At 34.5% G+C, this 27990-nt stretch overlaps 1 protein-coding gene across 1 annotated transcript; it reads left to right on the top strand.

The window, feature by feature from the left end:
• The first annotated feature begins 176 nt into the window (after positions 1-176).
• LOC134142912 (protein FRA10AC1) lies at positions 177-26840 on the top strand. Its single transcript, XM_062580479.1, has 14 exons — positions 177-263; positions 3905-3981; positions 5975-6067; positions 6149-6194; positions 8221-8297; positions 8988-9071; positions 9550-9634; positions 15343-15388; positions 19976-20089; positions 21104-21146; positions 22570-22694; positions 23286-23324; positions 24666-24750; positions 25230-26840. The coding sequence occupies exons 1-14, from the start codon at positions 231-233 to the stop codon at positions 25270-25272; spliced, it is 990 nt and encodes a 329-aa protein (XP_062436463.1). The 5' UTR covers positions 177-230; the 3' UTR covers positions 25273-26840.
• Positions 26841-27990: the final 1150 nt, after the last annotated feature.

Here is a 27990-nt window from a genome sequence, read left to right as displayed (position 1 = left end):
GAGCCTCCCCGCGCCCCCTGAGCGCCTTTCCCCTCCCCTCGGCTCCCGGCTCGCCCTCCCCCGCCCGCCGCCGGGCTCCCCGCCGCTCTGCCCGGCTCCCCGCGGCCGCGCAGGCAGCGCCCGCCGCGTTCGCGCTCCGCCTCCGCGCCGCGTTTCCGGCAGCGCCTGCCGGGAGCAGGCCGCGGAGCCGCGCCCGCCGCCGCCGCCGGGCCCCGTCCGCCGCCGCCGCCATGGTGCCGAACCAGCTGCTGCTCTCCGCGGCGGTGAGTCGCGCCGGGGAGCAGGGCAGGGAAGGCGGGAGCGGGGCGGCAGGGCCCGCGCCGGCCTCCCCCCGCGGCCGGGCCCGGGCAGCGAGCAGCGGGCGGCGCCCCGGCGCCGAGCGGCGCCCGGGCCGCCGCCATCTCCGGCCGCGGCCGGAGTCGCTCTGCAAGGGGTGACTGAGCAGCGCAGGCCATTTTCAGTGGGAGCTTTCTCCTCGTTTTAGACCTTTAATAAAACAGAAGGGGTTATTTTTTCTTTTTCCCCCCTCTTCTTTGTTGGGGATGTTAACAACTGTAATTCGTAATTCCTTTTCACAAGGAGCAGCAAGTTTAAGACTAATTGAACTTAACTGTGAAGTTTTGTTCCCCAGGTGGTGCTTACAAACTCCTTGTGAGGCCTCGGGTGTGACTTTGGGGTGGGAAGAGTATTTCGCACTGAAGTGTGCTAACCTGACTGCATCGCGCCCTTCCTTTTGGCTCCCGAAGCCCCAGGCTTTGTACCTGCCTGTGCTCTACTACAGTTAAATATTATGTATATTTTACGTGTCTTGGATATTTTTTCTTTTTTGGTAGGAAAGGGGAGAAATCAGTCTGGAGTAAGCTTCACAACACTAAGCATGTGTCTAGTTACACTGTCAAAAAAAAAAAAGCTACATTCACACATGGATGCGATCCTCTGATGGATAAGGAGTTCATTTTTTCTGTCTTACCTACAGTCAGCTCCTCTTGGTACCATCATGAGGCATTAGTTGAGCAGTTGTTTAGTCACAGTCCGTGAGTGCCTTCCAACAGTACTGGAACTGCTCATGTAAAAGCCCAGTTCAAGTGCAGTGTTTGCTTGCTCTGCTATTGCTTCTGCAGGAGGAGTGGTCTGCAAGGATCAGGACCTCTGTGGAGGGCTTCTTCTTTCTTCCTTCCTTCCCTTTTTTTTTTTTTTTTTTTTCCCTTCTCCAATCCTGAATGTGTTTTTGGGCTGTAGATCTGGAGGAATGCCTGAAGCTGTGGGGATTCTCCTGTCAAAAGAGCAGCCTCTCAGGACTGCTCAGTGTTTAGCCATACCTGCCCTTACATTTATAGTTACAGCTTTCCAAAAGGCAGTCATCAGCTCCTGAGAGCCTCTCACAGTATGCATCTGTTGGAGTGGCTTTCTTTTCACCGTTTTTTTTTAATTTGTTCCTAGAGAACTTAAACTATACCATTTGGGAGCTCATTACTGAACATATCTACTTCTTCCCTGGGGCTGATCATCCATGAGCAATCACTTCAGAAAAACCTCCCTCTTTTTATTCAAGATTTCCTCTGCTGATTCTTTCATCTGTCTCATGTTGACTTTTGTACATGTTATGTCAGTGAGGACTTTCCCCCTTTTTTTCAGTGTAAAGGAAGCACTCAGTGTTCAGCTGAGAAGCATTATTTTTGCTATTTAAAATGTTTCTTGGATTACTATGATATTCTTAAGATTCAGAAGCCAAGCATAAAAATACTTGCTGCATGTATATTTCATCAACCTCATAATGTATTCAGCTTGTTATAGAGATCACATAAGATTCATTAACAAAAATAGTGACAGATTTGCCGTTAGAAATACCTTAACTATGAAACCTGCTTCTGAAGTGTGGATAAACATGAGACTGTGCTGGAAAAACATAAGCACCATTGCTGCTCTTTTGGCAGTGCATGAGACCCACTTACGCCAGATCACTGCAGACATCTGCAGCACTTTTCTTTTTTTGACTGTTCTGATTGCTTTTATGAGTCTCTTGAAAAACAGAAAACATAAAGGCAAATTAGAAATATTTGCTTTGCTTTTGTTCAAATATATATTTCTATGAGAGCTGTGTCAACTTCGTGTCTGTCTTCAGGAGAGTTCAAGTAAAGAGCAGGATATTATTAAAGCAAGAAAAAAAGATAAAATGTCCTACAAATAAAAAGAATTAAAAATCATTCTTTGAGCATCAGAGAGGAAAAAAGTGTTTTACATAGTCTCTATGATGCACAAAAATTGTTGATGTCACTAGAGGACCTTTGCATCCAGAAGAGAAACCTCATCAAAATTGTCCATAAGAGATGCATCTTTTTTGTTTTTCAGCTACTATAGTTAGACTGTTGTAGCATTGTTTTTTTTCTGCTCTTATACAACCCTAAACTCCGAAATTAATTTTAGATGTACTCTGTCCAAAGCTTAATCTTGGAAGTAGCTTAGAAGTTAGTGGAAATGATGCCTTTTTGCTTTCTTTCAGATGCTGCTGTTTTTGTTGCTGTATTGTAGTAGCATGTAAATGCCTGTGCAAACAAAGTCGCAACAAAGAAGTTGCAGATTGGTAGAAGAGCTTTGATTTCATTATTTGATTGTCCTATATGTCTATTAGAAACCTCTTTTTCACTTTCAGGAGAAAGTTGGCAGATTTTTTCTCTTTTTTTGTCCAAGGAGGAATATGATTATAAGAAATGTACAAATAAACAACACTGAATAAAATACATTGGCTTCTAATCCATTTTATTTTCTTGCCCACAGCAGGAATTACCAAGATAATTACAGAGTATGTGCCAAATCATTCCACATGCAGATATGTAATAACCAACCCTCTCTTGTTAGCTCTAATTATGTTCGAGTTATGTAAATGCTTTTTTGGTGTCAGTGCCAGTTTAAGCATTCCTAGCTCTAATTGTTCTCCCCCTGTGCTATCCCTCCAGTTGGCTGACATAGCTGGGTTTGGGACTGTGGGTGAACTGTATCAGGGAACTTATCTGGTTAAAATAATTATCTTTGGGTAGGATCGTTTGTAACCTGGGTCAGTTGTTTGATCTGATTCACCTATAGTTTCTCAAATCTTTGCAGCTGAGCAAGGACGGTGTAGAGGTAGGAGGAAGGGTGAGGAAATCAGTTTACTTTAGTCACTACTACTGAAAGAACTGGACATAAAGCAGTGCTCTGAGAAACAGAGATAATAGATCGGGACTTCAACCAGTGCTTGATAATTTGATAACATTAAGATAGGCAATATTTTGTGTTTCTATGTATTCATTAGCTTGACATTGTAGTCCAAAAGCATGTGGAATAAAAGATTTATTTCTTGGTGTGAATGTTCTTTGCAAAAATAGTGCTGGTTAAACTTTATGTTTTTCCAGGAATCTTTTTGTTTTGTATTTTAATTATCATGTCAACCAACTTTCCAACTACCAATGTAATGATCTACAACGTTGTGCCACGGCCCACAAAACCTTTTTCTCTGTTTTGTTTGTTTTTAATGTGGGTACATCATTTGCTGTCTTCCAGCCCTCTGAAAGAACAGCTCTTAGGGGAAAATACTCACCTTTTTCCTGTACGAGGGGGATTGTTTGAAAAGAAGGGGTAAAGATGTTTATCCATCTATCAGTTATCTGTATTTACATGAAGATTAAATATGGGACTATCTGCATATAAATTATAAAGTGGGTTTTTTTGACTTATGAAGTCTATAAGAAACCATGGTTCTTTTTCCCTATGTTGGAAAATACTCTGCATGGTCCATTGTGTTTGGTTTGGACATGAGAGAATATTTGTGCTCACTAGCTCTCTTGCTAGTGAGAGATGCACAGTACTGATTTCTAGTTAAGTTTTGTCTAGCAAGTGTATTGATTGCATTATCTGTTACTGTCTTCAGGTACATGGCCATGGTGACTATGATTCTGATTTTAGTGATGAGGAAAATGGAGAAAAGTCTGTGCAAAAGACTAGAAGGTAATGTAACACAGAATCAACGCTTTGCATTATGTATTCCATGCCAAGGGCCTATAGTGTAGAAGATTATACCAAATGTGTTAAGTCTAGTGTTGTGAAAAGATTTATGAAAAATGAACCTATTTGCTTCCTGCATCTCCTTATGTCAGATTTACCAGGGCACATCTCCAAGGGGTAACTGAGAAGGATCAGTTCTGCCGTGTCCATCTGATGTCCCTTATGCTTTTCAGTTCACATGGCCGACTACTACATTTTTCCAAGCATTAGCATCAGCTGCTGGGGTTTGTCTGCTCTGTTCACTTTGCTCTAATCTGTCAGGAGATATGGAACTGCTAAGAGAGAGAAAAGAAAAAAAGGCCGCATGGCAACAGGCTTTTATGCAGAAATAAAACACCTGCTTGAAAGAAATGAAGAACTGTTTGTTTATTATTTGATTTATGAAGAGACCTGGGAATTGTATTGGTGAAGTTGTACTCAATCCTTAAAATGTAACTGCACATCTTTTATTTGAGACTGTCTTTACCAATTATTTTGGCGATTCGCACAATTAGTGGCCTTTTTTGGTCATCTGATCACATTCTTCTTATTAAGATTTTTTTAATGCATGTATTTTTTTGGCACTACTGCCTTTGCCATTCTGTACACAATACCAAACACTTCATGTAACACATCTATTTTTCCTTAACTTTTTTTTTTTCATTCTTGCTTTATTATTGGATTTTATTCAGGAAGGCTCTCTGGAAAGTTCCTAGGATACTTACATAATTTCCTCTGTAGTGGGATTGAAAGAATAGAGTTTGCAGTGTCTGAATGCATTATGGGGCAAAATCTTCCGTGTTACAGTTGCTGGGATGATGGAAAGCATTGTGCTATTCAATTTATCTTATAAATATAGTTGTTCTGCATTAAAACAGTGAAGATTTTTGTTCAGCTTTAGTTTGCAAATGCCATTACACATTTTAGTATTTCACTTCCTAGGAGGAAAAGGAACCTATTTCTAGATTGCTATTAACCATCAGGAGCCTTTCAAAATAGCATCTTTACTCTTGTTTTGGCACACTACTACTAATTCCCTATAGGACTCTGAGTTGGTTCACTGCATAGGTATATATCCTTTTTTTTGGCAATATGGGGATACTTATTTTCATTTTAAGGAAAGCGATAGTCTTCAGTCTTCTGCATATTGCTCTTTTTCAGAGTTTCCTTATGGGAATTTTGTTCCTACTGATCCTTTTGAGCATACTTCGTGCTAGTATCCCATATTCCATAAATTAAAATACAAATTCCCTGGCTTGCTTTATATAAGTTTCTGACTTCCTTTCTTTGTGTCAGCTAGTAATTATGGAAAGCTCTTCTTCACCTCTGATGATGACTGAAGCTGACTAAATATACCTCTGGCTAGTTAAGGTGCATTACTTTGTATTTAACTTTTCATTAATATGTCAATTTCTGGAAGTATTTTTAGCTGCCAAGTGACAAATACAGTTCACAAGACAGTATTTAAATGAGTTTTAAATTACAGTTCTTGTGACTACCCTAAGAGAAGCAACTTTGGTTAATGAGGTGTCAAGACATTATCATGAAAAGATGGGATATGATTACTAATATTCACTCCTCTTTTTAAGAACGTACTGTCCTTCCTTTTTCGACTTGGCTATGCAGCCTAGATTTGCAGGTGGCTTTAAAGGTAGAGTGAAATGAAGAAAATTTCAGTGTGGTTATAGAGTAATAATGTTCATAGAAATCAAGAAGTGCTACTATAGGCATTTTTCTCTAAATGCTAACTGTAAGCAGGTGCCTTTCTGGATTTGTCATGCAAATGAAGTAAATTCTAACCTGATGTTGATTTTGAGGCTTAGTTTTATTCACATAAAAACTAGTGATGTAACAGTTACTGCTATTCAAGTTAGTGCAAAGTTTGGTGTACAGAACTTGTATTACTTATGAAGAATTCTTGACTAACTTAATTCTCCCTTTTTCCCCCTACCTTCAGTATAAAAGAAGATGACCTTCTGATAAAGCCATTCCAAAAAGCAAAACAAAACAATGTGGCTCACAGACAAGTTGCAGCTGAAGAATGGGATAGGTATCTTTTATTATTGCTCTGTGAGATTTTCTTTCCATAATGTGAAGACAGCTTTTGTTCTAACATATTTGTCATTAACAGGGAAGAAGCAAGAAAAAGACGATTTCATTTGATAGCTATGGATGCTGTATCCTTTTATTTCATTTTTCTTCAAGTTTGAAATTGGAGAGACAGGTTTTCCACAGCGGAATATTTCTATGGAATCTTTACTATTTATGGAAGCTTTACTTCATATTTCTGAATATCATGAATTGAATTTCATTATCACAGAAATTTACAGTGTAGCATCAAAGACTGAGTAGTTATTCAGACTAGCTTGTTTGCTACTGATATCTACCTAGTAGAGGCATTTCCAAACTCCTCCTGTATACTCAGTTGTCTTGTTCTGGACTAAGTTACTATACAGTGCACTTTGCTTAGATTGGCACGAAGAGGCCTTTGCCTTTTCATTTGAGTGTACATAGAATATGATTTTATATAAGGCTGTTGCTATCTTCAGAAAAATAAATTTATACTTGAAATACGGAAATGCATTAGTTCAAAAGACTATTTGAAACAGCATTATCTCCAATAATACCTTCTACAGGTGCTCTACTGTAAGCCTGTATTGTATCATATATAGTTTTATTTTTCTTTTTGAATTTCTTAATTGTATTTCATCTGTCATTTGTAGTTATTTTTTAACCACTGCTTCACTTAGTTCACAGAATTTCTCCTTTTATTTAGTTTTCACCTATTTTCACTTTGTAAACTAAGTGTATCCAAATTATTGACCGTTTCTTGTTTGTTTAAACAGCTGTTCTTCAGCAGTAAAAGTTACTAAACATAGTAAAGAATAAATTAAATATGGAAAGAGTCACTTTAACTGGAAATTCAAGTAAGCAGGAAGTAGCTTCTTATAATCAGCATTTGAATTTGGTCAGCAGCTAGATATACCTTATCGTGCCTGTAAAGGGGACATGTCTTAAGCAATCTGACTGTGGTTGTAGACGATCGTTAGCCACACAGAAAAGCCCATATATTCTGGAGTTACTGTAGAACTTACTGTATAGAGTCTTTTTTGTGAGTTTCTGCTAATGTTTTTGAGTGGTTCCTCTTTAAGACTTTTACGGTTATGGTATTTAATAACTCCAATGGCAGTACAAAATAGTATGCTGCATTAAATGTGTTTAATTGAGCTAGTTATACCTTCTGGGCTTGTTTCATGATTGTCTGTTATGTTCCTTCTGTTTGTGGTGGGAAAAAAAAAGAAAGTACATACTGAGGTTAAATTAACTTTTTTTTTAGTTTTCTTTGGAAAATAATTTCTCAATAAAATTATTCTAATTCATGTCAAAATAGTAGGCTGATAAAAATTACTTCGTATTCACACTGATGTAGTAGTTGCCTGGATATGTCTCAGGAGATAATGTATTTCCTGTTTTGTTGTTTCATAGACAACATACAAGTTAATTGAAAATGTTGTTAAATCATCACATGTATCTGATATTTTGATATATGAAGTTGCTTATTTTCCAAACAGAGTTATATATCTTTCCTCCTATTATGGTACCAAATGTATTTCAAATCATGTCTCTGAGGCCAAAGTGTTCTTAGAAAAGCATTATTTGTTTTCCTATGATTTTCAGGTCCAAACTAAAGCAGATAACTTCTATTTTTATATTAATACTAAAAATTAATAAATTATTTGATTTTGGTAGCCTGTTTTATAATACAACTGCTTTATAATACAGAAATACAAAATTGTTTTAAACCTGAACTTGAAATAGTACTAAGAAGCACTATTCCAAATTACAGCAGAAGAATTGAGCTCAGCTTCTATGTGTATGCTTATGGAGCATCTTTAAAGAAAGAAGATTATAAATGTCTGACAAGTGAATGAGATTTTAAAGATTAAGTTGCCTTGAATTCTTATATTTGGAATGCAATCTTTATAAAAGGTTATAAAGTGAAAATTGTTAATTAATACCTTTCTTTCTGGAAATTACTAAACCGTTTTTGAGAAAGCTTCTTTCTGTAATTTATTTATTTAATTATTTTTTATTTATTTTTATAGCTATAAACATGATTTTTTATTATTCTCTTAGTTTTAAATTATTGGTAAAATAAAAGAAAATAAGCACTGAAACTGAATCCTTAATTACTTTATTCAGTATGAAAGACATAAAAAGTTTGTGAATGACTACATTTTGTACTATGGTGGCAAAAGAGAAGATTTCCAGCGTTCCAGGTAAGAACCATTAACAAGCTTCCCTTCACTGCTCCCAAACCTCCCTTTTATGGTATAGCTGTTAAATATATGCTGTAATTTAAGGGTTTTTTGTTTAAAAAATTAATGCTTTTCATCACTAGGAGTAACTGTAGTAATTGTAAGTAAATATCAAAAATACAAAATTGTTAACAGTCTTGTTTCATTTTTCACCATTATTTTTATATAAGAACTTGTTGAGAGATGAATTTTTCTCCTTTTGTTACATAAAAGGAAAGATGACAGGTGAACATTAGTTTTTAGGAAGGTACATTGAGAAATTTCTGGCAGTACCTTGAAAATATCAGTCTGGAATAATTGTGAAATGTGCAGAATTACTATTCATTGTCCAGAATAACAATCTCCTTCAGAACACTACATAACTGCCTCCTAACGTAACTGTTTTCTTAAAAAGTATTTTCAGACAGGATCAAGTCAGCCATGGTTTCAGGGCTATTTGCCACTGTTTTTTTTTTTTTTTTTTTTTGTCATTTGGGGAAAAAGTATGCCAAGCTGTAATATATTCTTGAATAGTTTTTATTCAATAGCAATATATTCTGTTATGCAGTGAGCTGGAGATAACAGCTATGAAATAGGGTTTTGCCAAATTATTATGTGACTGACTTTTCATTTTAATATTATATAGTACTAAAAAAAAGTGTTCTTTTATAGAGCAAATGACAAGACAGATCTTGATGTTATAAGAGAAAACCATAGATTCCTGTGGAAAGAAGATGATGAAGTAGACATGAATTGGTAACTAGAACTTTTATAAGATGTATTATTTTTAGGTTACTTTGTACTAAATTTGTGGTATCCCTGTTAAGAATTACTATGCATTCTTAGTGTTCATTCTTTGATCTTTAGCATTTTAAAGTGAAAGACCTTTAGGATGTACAGTAATACCACTCAGTGGTAAAATTGATTGGTGACAGGAAGAGCTAACAAATATTTGTGCAGTCCCTGAGAGTCAAATGACTGTTCTGAAAACTGTGAAGGAAAAATAGTTTGAAAAAATATAGTTTATTTTGTGGTGTAGATATACCTCAGAAATATTTTCTGATTTTATGGTAATTGCTCCTTAGCTCACTGAGTGTATTTCTGTTGCATTTCTAGCTCTGCGACCTGTGTTCTTCAGATGGAACAATACGTCCTTGTCTTGCTAGTGCTATTGAAGTGTAAAATGAATTGTATTGTGTTCTGTATTTAATAAAAATAATGCCTTTTGTTACAGGGAGAAGAGGCTTGCAAAGAAGTATTATGATAAATTATTCAAAGAATACTGTATAGCAGATCTTAGTAGATACAAAGAGAATAAGGTACAATTCAATATTGTAAATCACTTGTCCTGTTTAAGCAGACATTTACTTTAAAATTGCCTTCCTATGATAGAGTATTGTGAAACCAGACTGTTAGTAACTCCTCCCCTAGTAAGAGAGTTGTGAGAAACTGTAAAGTTATTTAATAAGCAGTAGTAAGTTTGAATCCAGGCATTGTCACTGTCCCAAAAATGTGCTTGCGTGGGAATATAAATGTTTCTCTCTGATGGTGTTTTATGAAAAGGTATATTGTGTACAAGAAAGGCATAAAATGTTGAGAGATTAGGGAGGGGGGGGCTAGAGAGATTTGGCTACAGATGAATCCTAAGAAAAACCTGAGAATGTTGCCTTTTTAAAAAGAAAAAGTCTAAAAAGAATTTGTACTTGAATGCTCACTGAAAATACTTTGGAAATGCATGCTCAGAAGCAGTGTCTCATGCTGGTTGTTCTTTTCTGTTTGTGGAAATATGATTTTTATGTTCTTTGTAAGTAAGTAGAATTTATTAAGAGAAACAGCAAGATTTTACAACCAATTTTTCTTCCTGACTGGAACAACCTTTATTTTTTCCAAGGTTTTGACTGGCTAACCTCTTAGTCAAAATGAGTGGGTCAATTTTGTACTGTGATTTTTTGCAAAGAATATTGCTGAATGCAAGCATGGATTAGTATTTTGTTACCACATAGTAACAAAGGAGCCCTACAAACAATGTCTATATAAAGCACTTTGAGACTATTTATAGTACTGAAAATGATATTGATTGGTAAATATTTGCAGGGACTGAGCTTAAACTCTGATATTAGGTGGAAAAGATGTCAACCTTCTAAAGAAAATTAAAAAGTAAAATGCTTAAGATGTATTCCTCCCCTTTTTTTGGAGTGATTTTATTTTCCTAGAATTATTTCATATCCCTCAATCCTTTCCCCCCTTCAAAAAATAACTGAATTTCCCTTGAGTTTACTTACAGATTTTGTTTCTTTCATTACTGTGCCAAGTTTCCATATGTTTGCTATCTTTGGTGGGAAACTGTTCTGTCCCAGTTTCCTATTTTTTCCTTTCTTGTGTGAACAGTATTCCCGTTCAGACTTAAATGCGGCTGTCCTAGCTTTGTGAGGTCACTCTGAATTTCTGTTAATGCTAGTAAGAGTGAGTTTTGTTATCTCTATTTTTTTAATTTCTATTTCAGCAGAACTCTGATGTGTCTTGTAATTTGTTTTCTTACATCAGGTGATGCTTTCTGTCCTCATATATGATATGACCATGTAAGAGTCCTTTCTCCAAGTCTTTGTTATTGATTTATCCGTGCCCACTTTTGGCAGAGAAAGATGGAAGTCAGAAATGGGTTGTTAATCAGTTCCCATTCACACCAATAAGATGCAGTCTGTGCTTTCAGGTTTATTCTCCTTTGATTCTTTTTTCTGTATTTCCAGAAACTGGAAATGGGATATCTTTAGCCCCACATGCCTTCTGTTTTGCAGTGCTGGTGTTAAAAGAGGTGTAGGGTGGGTAACAAGATTCTCAGCCTTTCATGTGGTAGTTTATCATACCCCATATTCTCTTAGGTGATGTCAAATTAAAGTTGGAAGTATTTTTTTGTATGTTGTCTACATTAAGACTTGCACATACATATTCAGCTGTCTTTTCATAACTTTCAGTTGTTTTTGTATTGGCAAAAATCCTTTAGGCAGCTAATTCTTCTACAAACCTCTGCACAGAAATTGCAACTGAAATTTAGAACATTTCTTCTGAGAAAACAGAATTTTCCTAATCATTGGCTAATAAGTATCAGTTTCATGGCAAGGGCCCTCTCAAGGTCTGAAGAATCAGCAGAGTATCATGTCAAAGATCAAAGCTCAAAAGAAAACAGTAAGAAAACATACACCTGCTGTGTGTGGCTTCATAAAGTTGTTAATATTTTTAAGTTATTCCTCATGCAATCTTAACAGAAATTCATAGTCAACTTTTAGTAGCCTAAATATGGGGAGGGGAGAAGAGAAGCAAAAGCTTATGTTTTATGAAGTCGTGAAGATTTTGTCATTCTTCCCAAACTGGGTCTTACCTCAAGACCATGAAGATGCACTGATAAAAGAAATGTCTCTGGCAGAGCGATGACTGAACACCAGGATCTTTTAGTTTGAATTTTCTTAAATGGTTCATTCCACTCTCACAGTTAGGTTTCGTAGACAAGGATCCTTGCACATAGAAGGTTACAAGTTTTCTTCTTTACATAAGTAAAACATATAATCTTTCTTTCTCTTTCCATTTTAATGAGCAATGCCAAGGAGGCCCTCTGATATGAGGCTAATTATCCCTGTGGACACTGGAAGTGTATGCTCTTCCAGCTTTTTCCTGCTGTTGGTCTGTTATTCCTTGCATTTTCCCTTGACAAGAGTTCTTTTAGGTCAAGGCTATATTTGAACCACTGTGTATCTGTCCACAAGCTCTGAGGCTGATAAATGACCATCTGTATCATCAGATAGCTTAGTTTTAGTGTCAGTTTTGTTGTACAGTAAAGGAGAGTGTTTTCCACTTAAGTTTTACTTGCCTCAGTATTGGACTGGAAATGTACTTTTCTCTCTGTCTTCCCACTTTTCTCAGGGGGGTTATTTGCTGTCTCTGGTTTGTTTTATAGCTTGACGGATTGGAAACATCTCCCAGTTGCTCAAAAATTAAAACTATCTGATGCCTGGTCATTAAACAAAATCTATTTTATTGTTCTGATTCTTCCCAGATGATTTTCAGATTTCTAGGCCAAACGGTCTTCTGCTTTGTCAGAATATTCAGTTTTGTCTCTGTTTGTCAGCATAGGAGAGAAGTCAGCATTTCTTTGAGAAGAAAAAATTAAAACATCTATGACATTTTTCTTCAGTGTTTTGTCTAAATTAATACTTTCTTTTTTTTCCTGAAAGAAGTGACTGTAGACATCTTAGTTGTTGCTACAGCCAGTATTACTCAAGCAGCCCACATTTTAATTTGAGAATTTTACTGTTTATGAATATTAAAATGTCTTGCACTTTTTTAACTGTCATTTTTTTATTAAGTTAGGCATTTAATACTCCTGTAAAGGATCTGTTTTGGATTTGTACTACTTGGTCTTGGTCCACCTTGTAGATAGAGAAATAGCTCATTTAGGATCTTACTGAACTCATTTATCGAAGGTGATGAGGCAAAACAGTTGCCATGTGCTGATGTTGCTTCTAGTTTCTGTTATTTTGCAGGCTAATTTCAAGAATCTACACTAATTTTTAATTATGCTGTGTAGTTTCAGCTACAGTTCCTAGTATTGTAGCTTAGTTAGAGGATTTCAGTCGTTCTTTATGTTTTTATTTGTTTCTTCTCAGCTTTTGGCACTCTGTCATTTTCCACTAGTTGTTGGAAAAATGATTGTCAAAAATGAATCGCAGACAAGGACAGCTTTTGTCTAACTTATAAACTGGGCTTGTTGTAAAGAATATCACAGGCGGTTCTGGCTCCCTCCTTTCTGTTACTTTTGCTCTTGTTTTCCAGACTTGCTGTACTTAGGAAATGTTCTGTAAGAATATCGTCTGATCTGTATCTTAATTGGTCAAGTGTGGACTGTAGGGGGAAATGTAGAAAAGGCTACTTAAGTAGCAAAAGTGAGCATGGATAACTCAGTGATTGGTGAAATGGCAGAGGGACTTTGAGAAAGCAAATGTGCAGGTAAGGTAGAATTGTATTTTACAATTTATAGCACATGCATGTAGAAATAAGGACAAAATACTGTTTGTACTTCCTCCTGAACTTAGAGTATTTGAAAATTTGAATGACAAGCTTTTCAGAATTAGAATACCCTGTAAAACAACAATTCTCCTTTAAAACAGAAAAAAAAGCATCACTCTTAAGATCAACCAGTAGTCATAGAATTATTTTTACATTACTGTTACATAACTATCCAATAAGAGAGTAATTTACAGCTCAGTAGAGAGACCAGTTGAGACTAGGACTTTGTTTCCATGCTGCAGCTAGGAAGGATGTGCTAGGAAGATGTGACATCTTTGTTTAGATGCCGCACAAATCATTTCGAACATGATGGTATGAAGTAATAACATACATTCAGAAACTGTTAGCAGAAATTTATCAGGCAGCTTTGCAAGACCATACCATTGTAAATAATAAAAGATAGAAAGTAGAGTCCAAATGAAAGCATTTTTTTGAAGGAAACTTAGTGAAAGGAAACTTAGTAAAGGAAACAGTGAAATCTGTTTGCATGTACCCAGTGACATAATTTTTATTCAACTGCTAATCATGATATATCTTTTTATTGCAGTTTTATGATGCAAATAGACCATCAGCAGGATAGTAATTGGACTGCTTTGCTACTATTGTATTATTGAGAAATGTACTGCAAAGCTGTGTTAAATAATAGTAAATTTGTGGAAGTTATTTAAAAAACAGATTTAAAAACTGGGATCTGGATTTCTTTTTGAATCTTACCTTTACAAGTATATTTTACGTTCTGTTTCCAGTGAGCTGTCCAGTCCAGTTCTTGGTTTTTTTACAATTGTTTCAATTTTTAGTTGACACAAGCATGAATGGTTAAAATAGTCCTTTTTTAGACTACACTGCAGATTGTACTCTAAGCACTAGCTATTCCTCCTTTAGCAAATTATCACAAATTGTCATCATACATAATATGGTATAGAATGTGTTCTTCTCTTGTGTGTTTTTGTTTTTTTAATCCAGTGAAACCAATAAGTATGAAAACATAGTATACATTGTATCTCCAATTCCAAAGTGAGTCGAATGGTATCAAGAAGCGAGTATTTTATTGGTGTTCAGATTTTTAGTTTTCTTGGGCATCTTTTGTGTGATATATTGACCTGGGGAAATTTGGAGCAGAGAAAACATTTGCCTACTGATCTCTTTCTGCTCAGTTTTCCAGCTGTAGTTAGTAAGATGCAAAGAATGTACATGAGTTTACGGCACATTCTTAAGAGGCAGAACTTTTGGCTCCTGTTTTTCCCATTGTTCTTTGAACTGCATTGTTCTTTTCACATGAGAATTCCATGCTGCTGCCCTTCAGATAATGAATTATTATGGTTTATTAAAAAAAAAAAAATCAACAACAGTGAAGACCACACAGAACAACAGATACCTGTGCTTCTGTAGAGTATTCAAAATAGACTAAGAACAATTCAGGTAGATCCAAAATACTATGGAATTTATGCCACTGAGCCTACAAAACAGACATTTGTGCAAATTCAATCTTTGGGTGCCCAGATAGAAACTTCATGATCCAAGGGATGAGGGCTTGTGTGACCTTAGAACTATTCCCTCATGTCTTTTGACATGAAATTTTGGATTTAAGGTGCTTTGTTCACAGAGCAAAATTTCATTTTATTTTGTTGTCATGCAGTGTTCATGAATTTTAAATGAAATTACAAGATATCCCTATGCTTCCTAACATCAGCTTCCTAACTTCCAGTTTGTTCTTCTGCCTGCTGTGAAAGCTTTCAGAATGTTTTTAATTCACTGCTGATTAGTATCTCCTGGAATTTGAATTTCATGAGTAAATTAGAATCCCTCTGACAACCAGAATCAGAGGTATTTCTAATTAATGGTGAAAGGAATTAAATGTTACTAATCAGAACTGAATGGATGAACACATACAGGATAGCAGTTGACTAAAATTAATCTTTACATTCACATTTGACTATTGACAACTTAATTTTGCTTTTTACCATAACAGTTTGGATTTAGATGGCGACATGAGAAAGAAGTAATTTCAGGAAAAGGTAATGCTGCCTTTCATTTTATATATCTCCTTGACTGTTGTGTTTCTTGCTGCTTTTTGATATTATAATTGTTTGACAGTATTGGGGCAATTTTTGATATTGATAAGTGTATCACACATTGATGGGCAGTTAAGTGACCTACGTCTTAGCTGTTTCATGCCATGTATCTTTAGTGTGTATGATGATTTATATAAATAAAAATTAAGGGAACATAATGATTTGTTTTCACAAGCTCTAATTTGTAATGAACACCATCATACTGCATTTGATAATACAGAATTTCATAGTTCTCCATTACCTTATTAGTCTTTGCTACCTTTAGTGTCGCAATACTTTTTCCTCAAAAGATCGTTTTGATAGTTTCACCAGTGTTGTTTTGCAGATTTCTAACTTCTGAATTTAAGTTCCATGTGGGGTATCTGTTTCAGGCTATGTTTTTGAAAGCTTCCATGAAAATGGTGGCCATGTCTCCTAAATCTATTTCTAACATAGTAGCTCTGTTTCTGCACACAAATTTTTATAGATGTTTTATTGAGATCCCATTCTGTGGCCTAGGGGCATGGACTTTTTCAAGTTACTGAACAGGCAAGAAAGTTATGTGAAAATACTGCTATTGCTGTAAGTGAAATATTCATAGCTATGTCCTGTTTTCAGAAGTCATACATACACATGCAGGGCAATTGAATAGAGTGATATGGTTCATCACTATAGTTCTGTAAATAGCTCTCTTTATTATAACATATTGCAAGAACTTAGAAATACAACACTTGTTTTCTTAATTTTTGCTAATATATTTCACAGGAAGAAGTGTGAACATTAATGATTTTTTAAAAAATCTATAAATACTACTTAAAACTCCTAAAGGTGCAGTTGTTGTAGTCATATGTTGCTTTCAGCACTAAGAATTATTTTAACAGATAGCTAACTTTGGTATACTTATGTGCTTTAGCCAACACTTCAAAAAGATAACTACAATTAAATGAGAAATGAATAACTTATGAATAATTATATCTTCATGAGGAGGAATTTCAAGCTGTATTATACATTTACTATGTGCCTGTCTGTATTTAAAAACCTGGGAGAAAATGCAGAATTACGTGTTTCAAGCTTTTCAAGTTTTTTTTTATAAAATTCTGATGAAAACTGTAAAGCTTGTGTTAGAACTAGAACACAAGAATTGAATAGTACCACTCACCACTAAGGGGCGCAATAATTCAGTGTTATCTAGTGTATTAGATGTTTTAAACATGCTTTGAAGTGGTCATTTAAGAAAAATGGAATCTTCAACCTTTTTTTTTTTAAGGTATAATTCAGTAATATAAATTGTTAATAATAATACTAACCTTGCTCAGCTCTCACTGTTTGATAATTCGCATTTAAAAAAAGAGAGCACTGACTTAGCATGTGCCTTATTTAAGCTGTGAAAACGGGGAGTGGGAACCAGTTGTATTATCATTTGGGGTATGTCAAGAAGGAAGGAGAAGAATGGCTAACTTACATTTGGTTGCTTTGTTTTCCATGTCTTTGCCAGCTGATGGGAGAGGAGGAGGGTTGGAATAAGTAAAAGGAAATGTATCATTTAAATTACTAATGGTAAATGCCAGATTATTTTTTTTCTTTTCTTCTTTCCCATTGCAATCTTTATTCATAAATACTGTGAAAGAAGGTCATACTGGAGATCTCTGCTGTATCTCATTAAATTTAAAAGGTAGTCTTAATGACAATTAGTTGTGTAGTATCTGTGTCCAGCTTCAGGAAAGGATTACACAAAATTGGTATTTCCTTAACTGTAACCTTAAGTTAACATAGAATTCCAACATTAAAGTTTGTAAATGAGTGAATAGTAGGCACATGAGTTAGTTGGTCTGAAAATAAATCCTTAAAATGAAAAACTTTAAGCTGTTTAAAATATATATTTTAAGTGCCTTCCTGCTTTTGAAACACCAATAGAGGGGAATAGCATGAAAATATAAAATAAAATATACTCGAGGCAAGATGAGATAGTGGACAAACTTTTTGTAAGAAAATATGTAACATGTTCATTTGACAGGTGAAATAAGACTTTCAGCAATATGCAGAAAGAGGAAAGCTGAATATATGGATATATTTGCTGGGGTTTACTTTTTTAGTGTTTTGATAGTAGATTCAATAATAAAAATAGGCAAATTAGGTATGTATTACTTGACAAAGTAGGGTTTAATACCTGCAAATTGATCTGCCTTGTGTGTTTTCACTATTTCATTGAAATAACATTTCACTTTTTTGATAATAGTGTCTTTCTTAGCCTATTTTATATATACATAAATATACATATAATATGCTTTACCTCATCTGAGCAAATATTCCTCCAAATTTGTGTCTGTTTATTATTTCTGTGTAATTTTCTCCTTGGAAAATATACAAACTATCAATACCTAGGCTAGTGCAAAATGTATCTCTATACCAATTCAGTATGCCTGAGTTTTGATCAAAATCTGAAATCTTTAAATTCAGTCTTTTGGCTTTCTAATTTCCTTAGAGTGTTTAATCTTCAGGATTTCATTTAGCTTGCATGTACAGTACTTGTATTTTCCACCTCTTCTGCTTTTCTCTGAGAAGCAGAAGGAACTGACAGTTTTTGAAATAAAATATTACAGGATTTGTAATTCTGGAAATGAAGGCAGTAATTTTCTGGCAGCTCATAGCAAGGTGGCAAAACTCCAGACACATACATGATTTAGGATATACATTTTTCTTGCTGATTAAATTAGGTAACTGTCCACTTGGCACGCTGGTTTTCATGTCTTCCTTTCCTGGACATACAACTCTGCATTTTATAGGCAACTCAGGTATTAGCTGGGAACTAGAACTTCAACTCTGGGAAAAGTCACATTTCAAGTACTGAACTGTCTGGTGCATAGTCCCCTCTGACTCAGATTCACCATCTATAAAATGGGGATTATAATAATCTCACTTCTTTGCAAAAATACACATTTGAAATGCTTTTATGATACTCAGCTATACTACAGTGTTAAATACTACTGAAAAAGTATTCAGGAAAAGTAGAATTCTGTATTCAACACAAGGTTTGAATATGTGTTGTAGGAATTGGAAAATGAAAGATGAGGACAGGAAAAGTCTGGCTAATTATGTGTGTGTATATATATATATGTATAGAGTATGGAGTGGGGGGGGGTCTGTTGAAAAAAAAAATCAGTTTCAAATACTTAGACCATTATAAATATGAGTAAGTGTGTAAGGGGATAGAATTGTGGTGATACAGTCTAAGTCCTGGCTTACTCAACAGGTCATTGTATGACTTAGCAGTCTGAAGATACTCTTCCAACTTCATTCTTGTCAATGTATCCAGGCTCATAGGCAGAATGTAAACTATCCCATGCAAAAAGCAAAGTATCCACAAGTGGTTTCTATATACTGTGAAGAGCAGCTGATCATAAATAAAGCTGCTGTTTTTTTTTTTTTCTCTGTGCCTGTTTTTCTGGATTTATTTGAGGAGGTTTTTTTAGAAGACGTGAAATGAACAGAGTAAAGTTTCCAAAAGTTTTATATGGGGATAAATTTCTCTTTACAGTTTTTCCTCTGATTTAAATGATTCCTGATAACATTCTATCTTACATAGGGTTAAACATATTTAATGCATATTCATTTGAAAATATTTTTTATTGGAGCCCTGTTTTCTTTGGTTCAGGTGTTAGCATTGCAAGTGGTTTTATATTGCAGAACTGAAGTATTTGAGGACACTGCCAATCCACTGGTTAGCAGCTTAAACATAATGTTCTGAGGTTAATCTTTCACAAACAGTCCTGCTTGTGAGTCTATTAATACAGAGCCTTAGCACCAGCTCTGCATACATACTAGTCCTCTGCAGAGGAAATATGTGTGTCTGTTAACTGTAATATTGGGAACACAGTTGTATAAACAACATGTGTAAATTGTTTTAAAACTAATATTGTATTTATTATAATGAACCTCCAAGAACTTTTTGAAGCTGCTGCATATTTTCTCATAGAATTGTACTTTTTTCTTTTTTAGTATTGTTTTTCCTTTCTTAAAAGAAAAAAGTGTTTCTAGAAAATCATTAGAATACAAATTATTTTTTTGCAGTAGATGAGGTAAACTTGTAATCAGAACATGGACATCTTAATTTTGTATATATATTGTACTTTGAGTAGTTTGATGTCATTTAAGATGTATGTCAGAATTGCACGTTCTGATTCATCACACTCTGCTAAGTAATTATTTAGGATATAGAAAATACCCTAGTAACATTCATTTCCTTTGATTATTGATGAGAAGATTTTCCAAAGTTCAGTGTTATTCTTTTATTCTGAGCATCTTCCATCTTCTAGAATAATGTAAAGTTCAAGTTGTTCTTTCTTTGCAGATACGTAATATGAGACAAGTACAATTGATTCCTTGTCTAAAGCTCTTGTTCCTTAATTTAGATTTTCTTTTAGCTCTGTGATATTTTTCTTTGAAAGAAATGGAAAACAAACAAAAAAAATGAGCAAAACTGGAAATAACAACTCCAAACCTATGTATGTTAATCATTGAACCTTGGTTTGCTTTTTTTTGACCTCTTTAAAGGTCAGTTTTCCTGTGGAAATAAGCACTGTGATGAGATGGAAGGCCTGAAGAGCTGGGAGGTGAATTTTGGTTACGTTGAGCATGGTGAAAAGAGGAATGCCCTTGTGAAATTGAGTAAGTCGGCCTTTCTTATGCTGGCCTTCAAGAATATGTAAACTTAAACAAAGACATATCTCACATTTTAAAAGGGATCGCATGAGACTTGGTGATAATGATATTAATATATGCACATGGAAAGTAAGCTGCTGCGTAAGAGATCGTTCTGTTAGATTAATTACAGGTAGTATGATGGTTTGGTGAGAATGGCTGCTATCATTACATATGACAAAGGTGTTACAGGATGAGCATTTCATGTTGTGTGATTCGTATATCATACAATCAGGATACCTGATTATAAGCTCGTTTGTTTTTAATGGACAATACTGAATTGCAAGATGAGTTTCATCATTGCCATTGCTTAACAAGCTATGTGGCTTAGGAGTACTTAGAGCTTTCAAACAGACAACATTTTTTACACTTTCAGCTCAGTTAATTTTGTTTTTAATATTTACATTTTCTTCCAAAAAAATCTAACTTAAATTAAATTATTTCCTTTTCCATTCTCATTTCTTAAGTGGGTTCTTCTTATTCAAGTACTTGTTGATACATTCAGTCACCCATATCATAGTGTACATATATTTTGTGTAAAAGAAACTGATGGCATTTTTCTTTTGTCCACAAAAAGGCACTGTGTTTGACAGCATTTGTTTTTTGTAGAAGCTCTAAGAGAGAGAGTCACATATCTTCAGTATAGTTGTACAACAATCTGATCTGTCCGCAAAGGTCCATAAATTTGCTATCTGTATGTGATAAACACTGACAGTTTTTTATGAAGAGTTGCCAGAGCTAAACCTGTGATCTTCTTCCAAATTTATTAAACTTTAGATTTGTACTGAAGATTTTGATCATGCTATTTTTCTTATCCCTGGCTGCAATCATAATGTTACTTGTATAACATTATGTAACTTGGAAGAAAAGTTAGTAAAATTTGAAGAAAGTGTTGTATCTATTTTTATAAATTTATTAAAAGTTCTGTTAGTTATGCTTCTCAGATACACAGCTGTAATGTTATTTTTCTGTCTTTTTCAGGACTGTGTCCAGAATGTTCACACAAACTTAACTTTCATCACCGGTAATGCAGTATTTTGAAAATATGGGGACTGAATTATTAATAGGTTCCAGTTACACTTAACTGAAAAATAGGGAAAAAAACTTCAGATAAATGGTTAGAAAACTTCTGTTCCAGAGTTTTTAAGAAGTCACTGATTTGATATACTTGCATGTTAAATATTTTTGCACTAATGAAAGTACAAAAAAACTAAGAACTATAAAAATCCCTCCCTCAAGATTTCCTTATCTTGATTTTAGCCGAATGACTATTTTGTTTTCTGGAAGCTTCTGCCAAACATTGTCTTTTCTCTGTTGCTATGTTTAAGAGCTGATTTTTTTTTTCTTTTCCTTCTCTAAAAAATAGTATTTTTATGTATGAGTCCTGTGCTTTGAAATTTTGAATTTGAGTATTTGTTCTGGAGAATCACTCATTAAGAGGGAAAACTAAAATAATGAATTTTGAACCCATAAAATGTGTGCATTAAGTTTGATTCTTTTTTTATTATTGTCTGTAATCTTACTATCAAACTATTGATATGCAGTTTGTATGATTTTCTGGATCTTGATGCTGTTTTAGCTCCTTGTAGTTTTATGCCTCCATTGCTACAGTATCTGAGAAGTCCAGGACAGGGAAATACTAGTTTTGAATTAGAAAACTAATATTTCTATTTCTATATGGGTATATTCAATGAAGTTAATTAGTCCATTTTAAAAATTAGTTCTTACTAAATTTCATTAAAACCCCGTGTAGATGCATATTCAGAATTAAGACGGAGAAAACAGTAACTGAGTTTATTTTGATTCGGCTTCTTTTAGGAACTAACATTTTAAAACAACTTTAATTCTGAATAAGAATGGTCAGACTTTCTGTTTGTCAGCTTCAGAATAATACTTCCTATGAATCAATTTTCCTGACTGTTTCTGGCCAAACAAGTTACCAAAAAAAAAAAAAAAAAGCTGTTGTCACACAGTAAGCCCACATAAATAATACTGAAAAAAAATGCATAGATTGATGATTTACAGTAGATTCTTAGGCTTAAGATTCTTGTACCTCAGGTTTTATAACTATCAGATAAGAAAAATATAAAAGAAACTGTATTCACTGCATTTTTGTTATTACTTGTGCACAAAACTAAGTTTGGTACGTAAAAAAAAATTGATTTCTACCTGTATCAATATAAAGTGGGCATGTGGTATAACACTATTTTCTGTATTTAATCTTTGATTGCCAATTCAGTGTCATTTCAGCAGCTTTAGCATTTCCTAACCTTTGTCTTCAACTACATGGCTACAATGTTTCTATAACAGTTTCATTTTTTAACTGCTTTTGAAAAATAGTAATAATTTTCAGAAGGAATGACAACTGTTTGACTGTATTAGATATCTAAGGTTTACTGTTGTCTGAAGAGTACATGTAACAGAAGATAAACGTTCATTTTTTGAAGGAGGAAAGAAATCAAATCAAAGAAGAAAAGAGGTACAGCTGTATTGAGGTCAAAAGAACCAAAAGTTAAGAAGAGAAAGTTACCTTGTTCAACAAAAAGCAAGTCTAAAAAAAAGACCCATAAAGGTAAATATAACTTAAAATTTCCATTTTGAAAATATTCAAAGAAATATGTTGGGTGTTAGGTCTGCCACCCTGCCATAGCTATAGATAGGTAAATGTATCTGGACTGTGTAACTTTGGTAATCAAAAAAGTAAGTTTTGTAGTAAGTTTCTTAGGTGCACAAAAAAAAAGGTAAATTTGAATAAGAATTTTTTTATAGTTTACAGAAATGGGAGAGCCTTTTGAAAAATATACATTGGAAGGAGAAATAGTCTAGGAATTGGGACATTGCATGCCAGAAGGGGTTCTAAAGTATCTGATTCTTTGAGGCTTTGGGGTTGAAAGGTTTCTGGTAATATAAGATAACCATTTTACCCCACAGATCTTGGGATAACATATTTGAGCTCAAACTGATGACCTTTGAACTGATGCATAAAAAAACAAAATTGTTTTTCCTTCAGTGTTTGCTTTCTTTATGTAAATTAATGGGGTGTGTGTGCATATGCACATACTTATGTGTAATATATTGCGATAAATCTATTCTTGTAAACATCTTAAGAAAATGGGTAAAACCAAGATAAGCTTATTATTTTATAAATGTTGTTTCTTTCTAGATCAGGTTTCTTCAGAAGATTCAGATAATTCTGATAAAGGTAACGTATTTGAATATGTCTGGCATTTTTATATTTTTGTAATAAGTTGTACTATATTCAATTGTCATTGGTCCTAATTTTATTCACTGGCAGTTTTAATATTTGATATGATGCTATGAAAGCTGCGTGAAGACAAGCTGAGGTATAAAGGTTCAAAAACAATTATTTCTAAATTCTTGGAGAGAAACTTAGGAATTTTCAGAAGGAGATCTTTCAAGCTCAAGGAAGGAATTAAAACAGGATATAGTAAAATAAGGGGTCAGTTTGTTCAGGGAAGAGCAGCTGGCTGCAAAAATAGATACATTGTTAATAGCTGCATGCGTCAAAGTGTGCATGTATGTGCTATGTAATACTATAGCAAATACTTTTCTACTATATTAATAACTACTGTAATTCCTTTTGTGGAAAAATACTGATATGTACGCTATCCGCATTATTAAGAGGAGAGCACTGGGAGAAGACTCCATGCCAAATATATCCTATGCTTTAACCAAAGTCTGTTCCAGTTACCACTTGTAGTACCTCAGAGACCTGCCTGTTGCAGGTGGAAGAGATCAGTGACTCCGCAGTGGTTATCCTCATATTGCAGTAATTCCAGCCCCAGTGTCTTTTCTGATGAAACAGGCCCCATCTCTTGATCCTCCTAATTCTTGCTGCGAACTGTCTAGAAGGGCCTGAGTGTTTCTACTGATTGCTTTTCTGTGCTATAGGTTTTTGGAAAGTCCTCAAAACCTATTATTTCCCAGCCAGATGCAGGAAATCCTGAAGTCTTATGACTCAAACCATATCTAAAGACTCTGTCTTGTCGGGAAAGTTCTATTGGAAGTTTTTTCTCAAGTCAGGGCATATTTCTAAAACAGGGACATTTTTGCTCTTTCACTCCCTCAGTATACCTACAATGAACAGTTATACAGGAAAAACATATTTTTGACAATTTCACTGATAAACTACAATTGATAAAAATTGTCATTCAATTGGGAATAATTGATTCATTTAATACCAAGATGAAATTGTATTGTGATTCTGGGTATGCAACCGCATATGAATCTTTAATTTTAGGTACAAAGTGCTATGTTACTGTTGATACAAGGATCAGAGTTTTGTCATGATTGCTATCATGTTTGGCCTAGATATCAGTTAATGATATCTAAAAGTCATTTTGATGCTATATTGAATAACATTTGGCAAATATTTTTATTTTCACTTTATACAAAGTAAAGGGGAGGGTGTTGAGTCTTGTGGTTACGATTAAATGTTGCTGTTAGCAAACAAGCATCTTGATTAAATATTTGATAAATTCTTTAAAAATTATTTTCTTAGGCACTTTATTTTTTTTAACAGATTCAGATGGCAGTGATGTGCAAGATGGTCCTTCAGATGCAGACTTTTGGAAAGGTCCTCTACAAGAGCCTGATGAAAAATCACGGTTAGTTTGGCCAGCTAATAAATTTGTATGTAGTAAAAGTTTGAATAATTATGACCATTCAGAACTGCAAAGGTAGAGATTTTTCCTGAATGTTTTGATGAATGTGCTGACATATAAAATTATGTCAGATAATCTTCCCTGTTGTGGTCCTAAGAACATTCTTTAAAAAAGAGGAGACATACAATGCACTGGGGAAGAAGCTGTGTCAAGCCACTAACGTACTGCTGCCAAAATAGGTCAGCTATCCTAATCCTAACAGTCAACTCCCTGCTTTTACACAGAAATGGGGTACATGAAGGGTGTAGGAACATACTGAACAAGACAAAATGGTATAAACTGGGTATATTGTAACTGGAAATCTGTTAAATCTTTTTTATACAAAGATTAGCTCCTAATAGATCCAAAGCAGAACATTCTTAGAACATTCTTTGACATACATGTTCTTCAGGTTTTTTTTGTTTGTTTGTTTGTTTTTACAGGGAGGAGGAATTTGATGAATATTTTCAAGACTTGTTTCTCTGAAACTTGAAATGGATGTAGGCTGATTTTCTTTTTGGAGCATCAAGATTGAGTGCCTGGAAATCCAGTCATATTTAGGGAAAAAAGTCTAGTCTAGTCTCTAGACTTTTCTTTCTGGTAGTGTACCATTTCTGCAGTCCTTCCATATGGACCATCTGGGTGAAGTATCTTTGTAGAAGGATTCAGGCCTAAAAACCTTCTTTTTCTTACAATAGCCTGTGTACTCACAAAATACAAGAAATAATCTGTTGAATGCAAAAGATATACTACACTCTAACAAAGAATAATATAGTTTATTGACAGTGCATCACAGAATTTGGCTGCTTTTTATTTTATGCAAAACTTTACATTTTGCCTGATTTGTTTAAGGAAAGTTTTGGGAGAGTGTGTATCAGTTTATAACAATAGACATTAATATATTAATATTTTTAATTTATTAAACATGAGTTAGACTTAAATTTACTGGTCATGTGGTCTTTAATATTCAGATATTAGTCTTTTTAAGTATTTTTAAATGCTACTAGGTAAGTTCAGTTTTTATCAAGTACATCTTTCACTTGAATTAAATATGTGAAATGTCTTCCCTACTCCTTACTAATGTTTAGTTCATTATGAATTTGTTTTAAATTTTAGTTATCATATGATATGACTAATAATTCCATTAATAAAAATCCAGATGGTTGTTTAAATTTTTGATAAATTTTTGATAGATAAAATATGTTGCTTGCCACTTGAGATTTACACATGGTTGGTTATCTGTGCTTTCTGATCTTCTTAACATTAAATGAATGTTAATCCTTCCTTAAAGTGTAATCCTAAATATACAAGTAAAGAATATTTATTGCTTGAGAATCGTAGTGGGTTCATTTTCCTATTCAAATTGCAACACAACTTTAAACATTCTTTATTGTATGTTTCCAGAGAAACAGTCTGCACATGAATAGTTACAGGGACCATTTTCTTTGTCAGATGAAGATGACTTTGGATATAACGGACAAACTTGTTTTGAATCAAATGTTCATGTTAGATAATCTGAAAAAAGTGAATATATTTTTGATAAATATTTCCCACTGCAGATGTCATAATAAGTATCTGATGTGGAAAATGTAACAGTAGAGGTGGTTGCAGTGTATATATGAACATATTACATGCACTAACATGAATATCAATAGAGAACTCTATTTACAAGTAATATTAATTACATTTTTAACGGTTTGTACTTACATAATAGATGACAGTACAAGGACACATTTACGGTGTCCTTGAGTAACAAATAAATGTAGGCTTGTATCAAGGCTTCTTTAGGTAATAAGATGGATTTAAAGGTTAATTCTCTGTCATCTTGCAAGCATGGTTGAGAGCCAAATCCAATCTGCAGCAATCTGCTTACATGTATGCAACTTGCCCAAAGGGGCTTTTGTAGAATGTGTTGCTATATTTGTTGCTGCAAGTATTGTACATTAGGCATATGTTCTGAATAGCTAACTCGTCTTTGGGTCTTCAAAACAGTTATAAAATGGTACAGTATACATATTAAATACATCATTTAATACAGTTTGAATAAAATTACATAATGGAACAACCTTGGAATAGATTTCTTTTGTATCTACATGTAGTACAGAAAATAATACATGATACCCAGTTTTATGGCATTATTAAGTTTGCATAAAGGGTTTGGCCCATTTGTAGGTATGGATATAAGAAGTGGGAATTTTTCTGTGTATTTTTCATTTATTTCTGATGATAGGTGTACAATATGTGTGTAGAGCATTCTTAAAAGGACATATAGTAGGGCAAATCTTTCTCCCTTCTCCATGGATGCTGAGAAAGATTCCTTCTGAAAAAAAACTCCATGTAGTTCTACTCTTCTGCATTGGACATCCCTCTCCTCTTAGGAGGAGATGGGACAGGATCCACTGAATGCTTAGGTACATGCATAATACACTGGCTGTTTTCCTTCCTTCATCTGTAGGAGGAGCCAGCTTCATGGAACCTGAGGAGTAGGTAGAGTGCTCTCTGTCATTCTTCAAGGACAGAAGGTTTTTGAGAACAGAAGAAACATCAGAAGACTGATGTTTCTCACAAAGAGCTAATCTGCAGACGGTGGAAAAGGAGATAAGTGAGTTCTGACACGGGCTACTTCTGTCCTCTCCTTCCCAAAATTAAACTGATGCCTACTCATTGGTTTTCAAATACTGGAAAATTCTGTCCATTTACTGCATTTTAGAAGGGTGTATCATGAGTACCTGAGTCTTCTAAAATGACACTGAATGTAGAGTCTGCTGTAGATATATTGCTACAGGTATCAGTGCCTTTTTAGATTTTCAAAAAGAAAAGGTACTCAGTTTAGGAACCGTGAGCAGAGCCACTTGCACATGAACAAAGGAATGTTTTTTTCCAAGCTATAGGTCCAATTTACAGATCTATCCCTGGTAGTTTTGGAAAAATACCGTGTACCATGGACATGCTTTTTACAGATATGAGCCAGGGAATAATTTTTAGCTCTCCTAAAATGAAATAAATGTTTACCTCTAGAATTGTATCTAGTATTGAGTATGAAGGAAAAGGACACAATTCCAGATTATGGAATACACATAATATAAAAATCTAAATACACAAGTTATGAAATCTGCAATTTTTTGATTGAAGTATGCGTGTTAAGTTTCATTCAGTCATTTCACGTAAGATCTATCAGGACAGTGTGCAGAAGTTAAATATTTT

The sequence above is a fragment of the Rhea pennata genome, chromosome 7, assembly GCF_028389875.1.
Source record: "Rhea pennata isolate bPtePen1 chromosome 7, bPtePen1.pri, whole genome shotgun sequence".
Lineage (NCBI taxonomy): Eukaryota > Metazoa > Chordata > Aves > Rheiformes > Rheidae > Rhea > Rhea pennata.
Note: the sequence above shows the minus strand (reverse complement) of the source record. Positions and strands in the feature narration are given on the sequence as shown.

Coding starts and splice junctions, on each gene's coding strand:
- LOC134142912 (XM_062580479.1), top strand. CDS start 231: ATGGTGCCGAACCAGCTGCTGCTCTCCGCGGCG. Junction 264..3,904: donor AGCTGCTGCTCTCCGCGGCG/GTGAGTCGCGCC, acceptor TACTGTCTTCAG/GTACATGGCCATGGTGACTA. Junction 9,635..15,342: donor GTAGATACAAAGAGAATAAG/GTACAATTCAAT, acceptor TTACCATAACAG/TTTGGATTTAGATGGCGACA.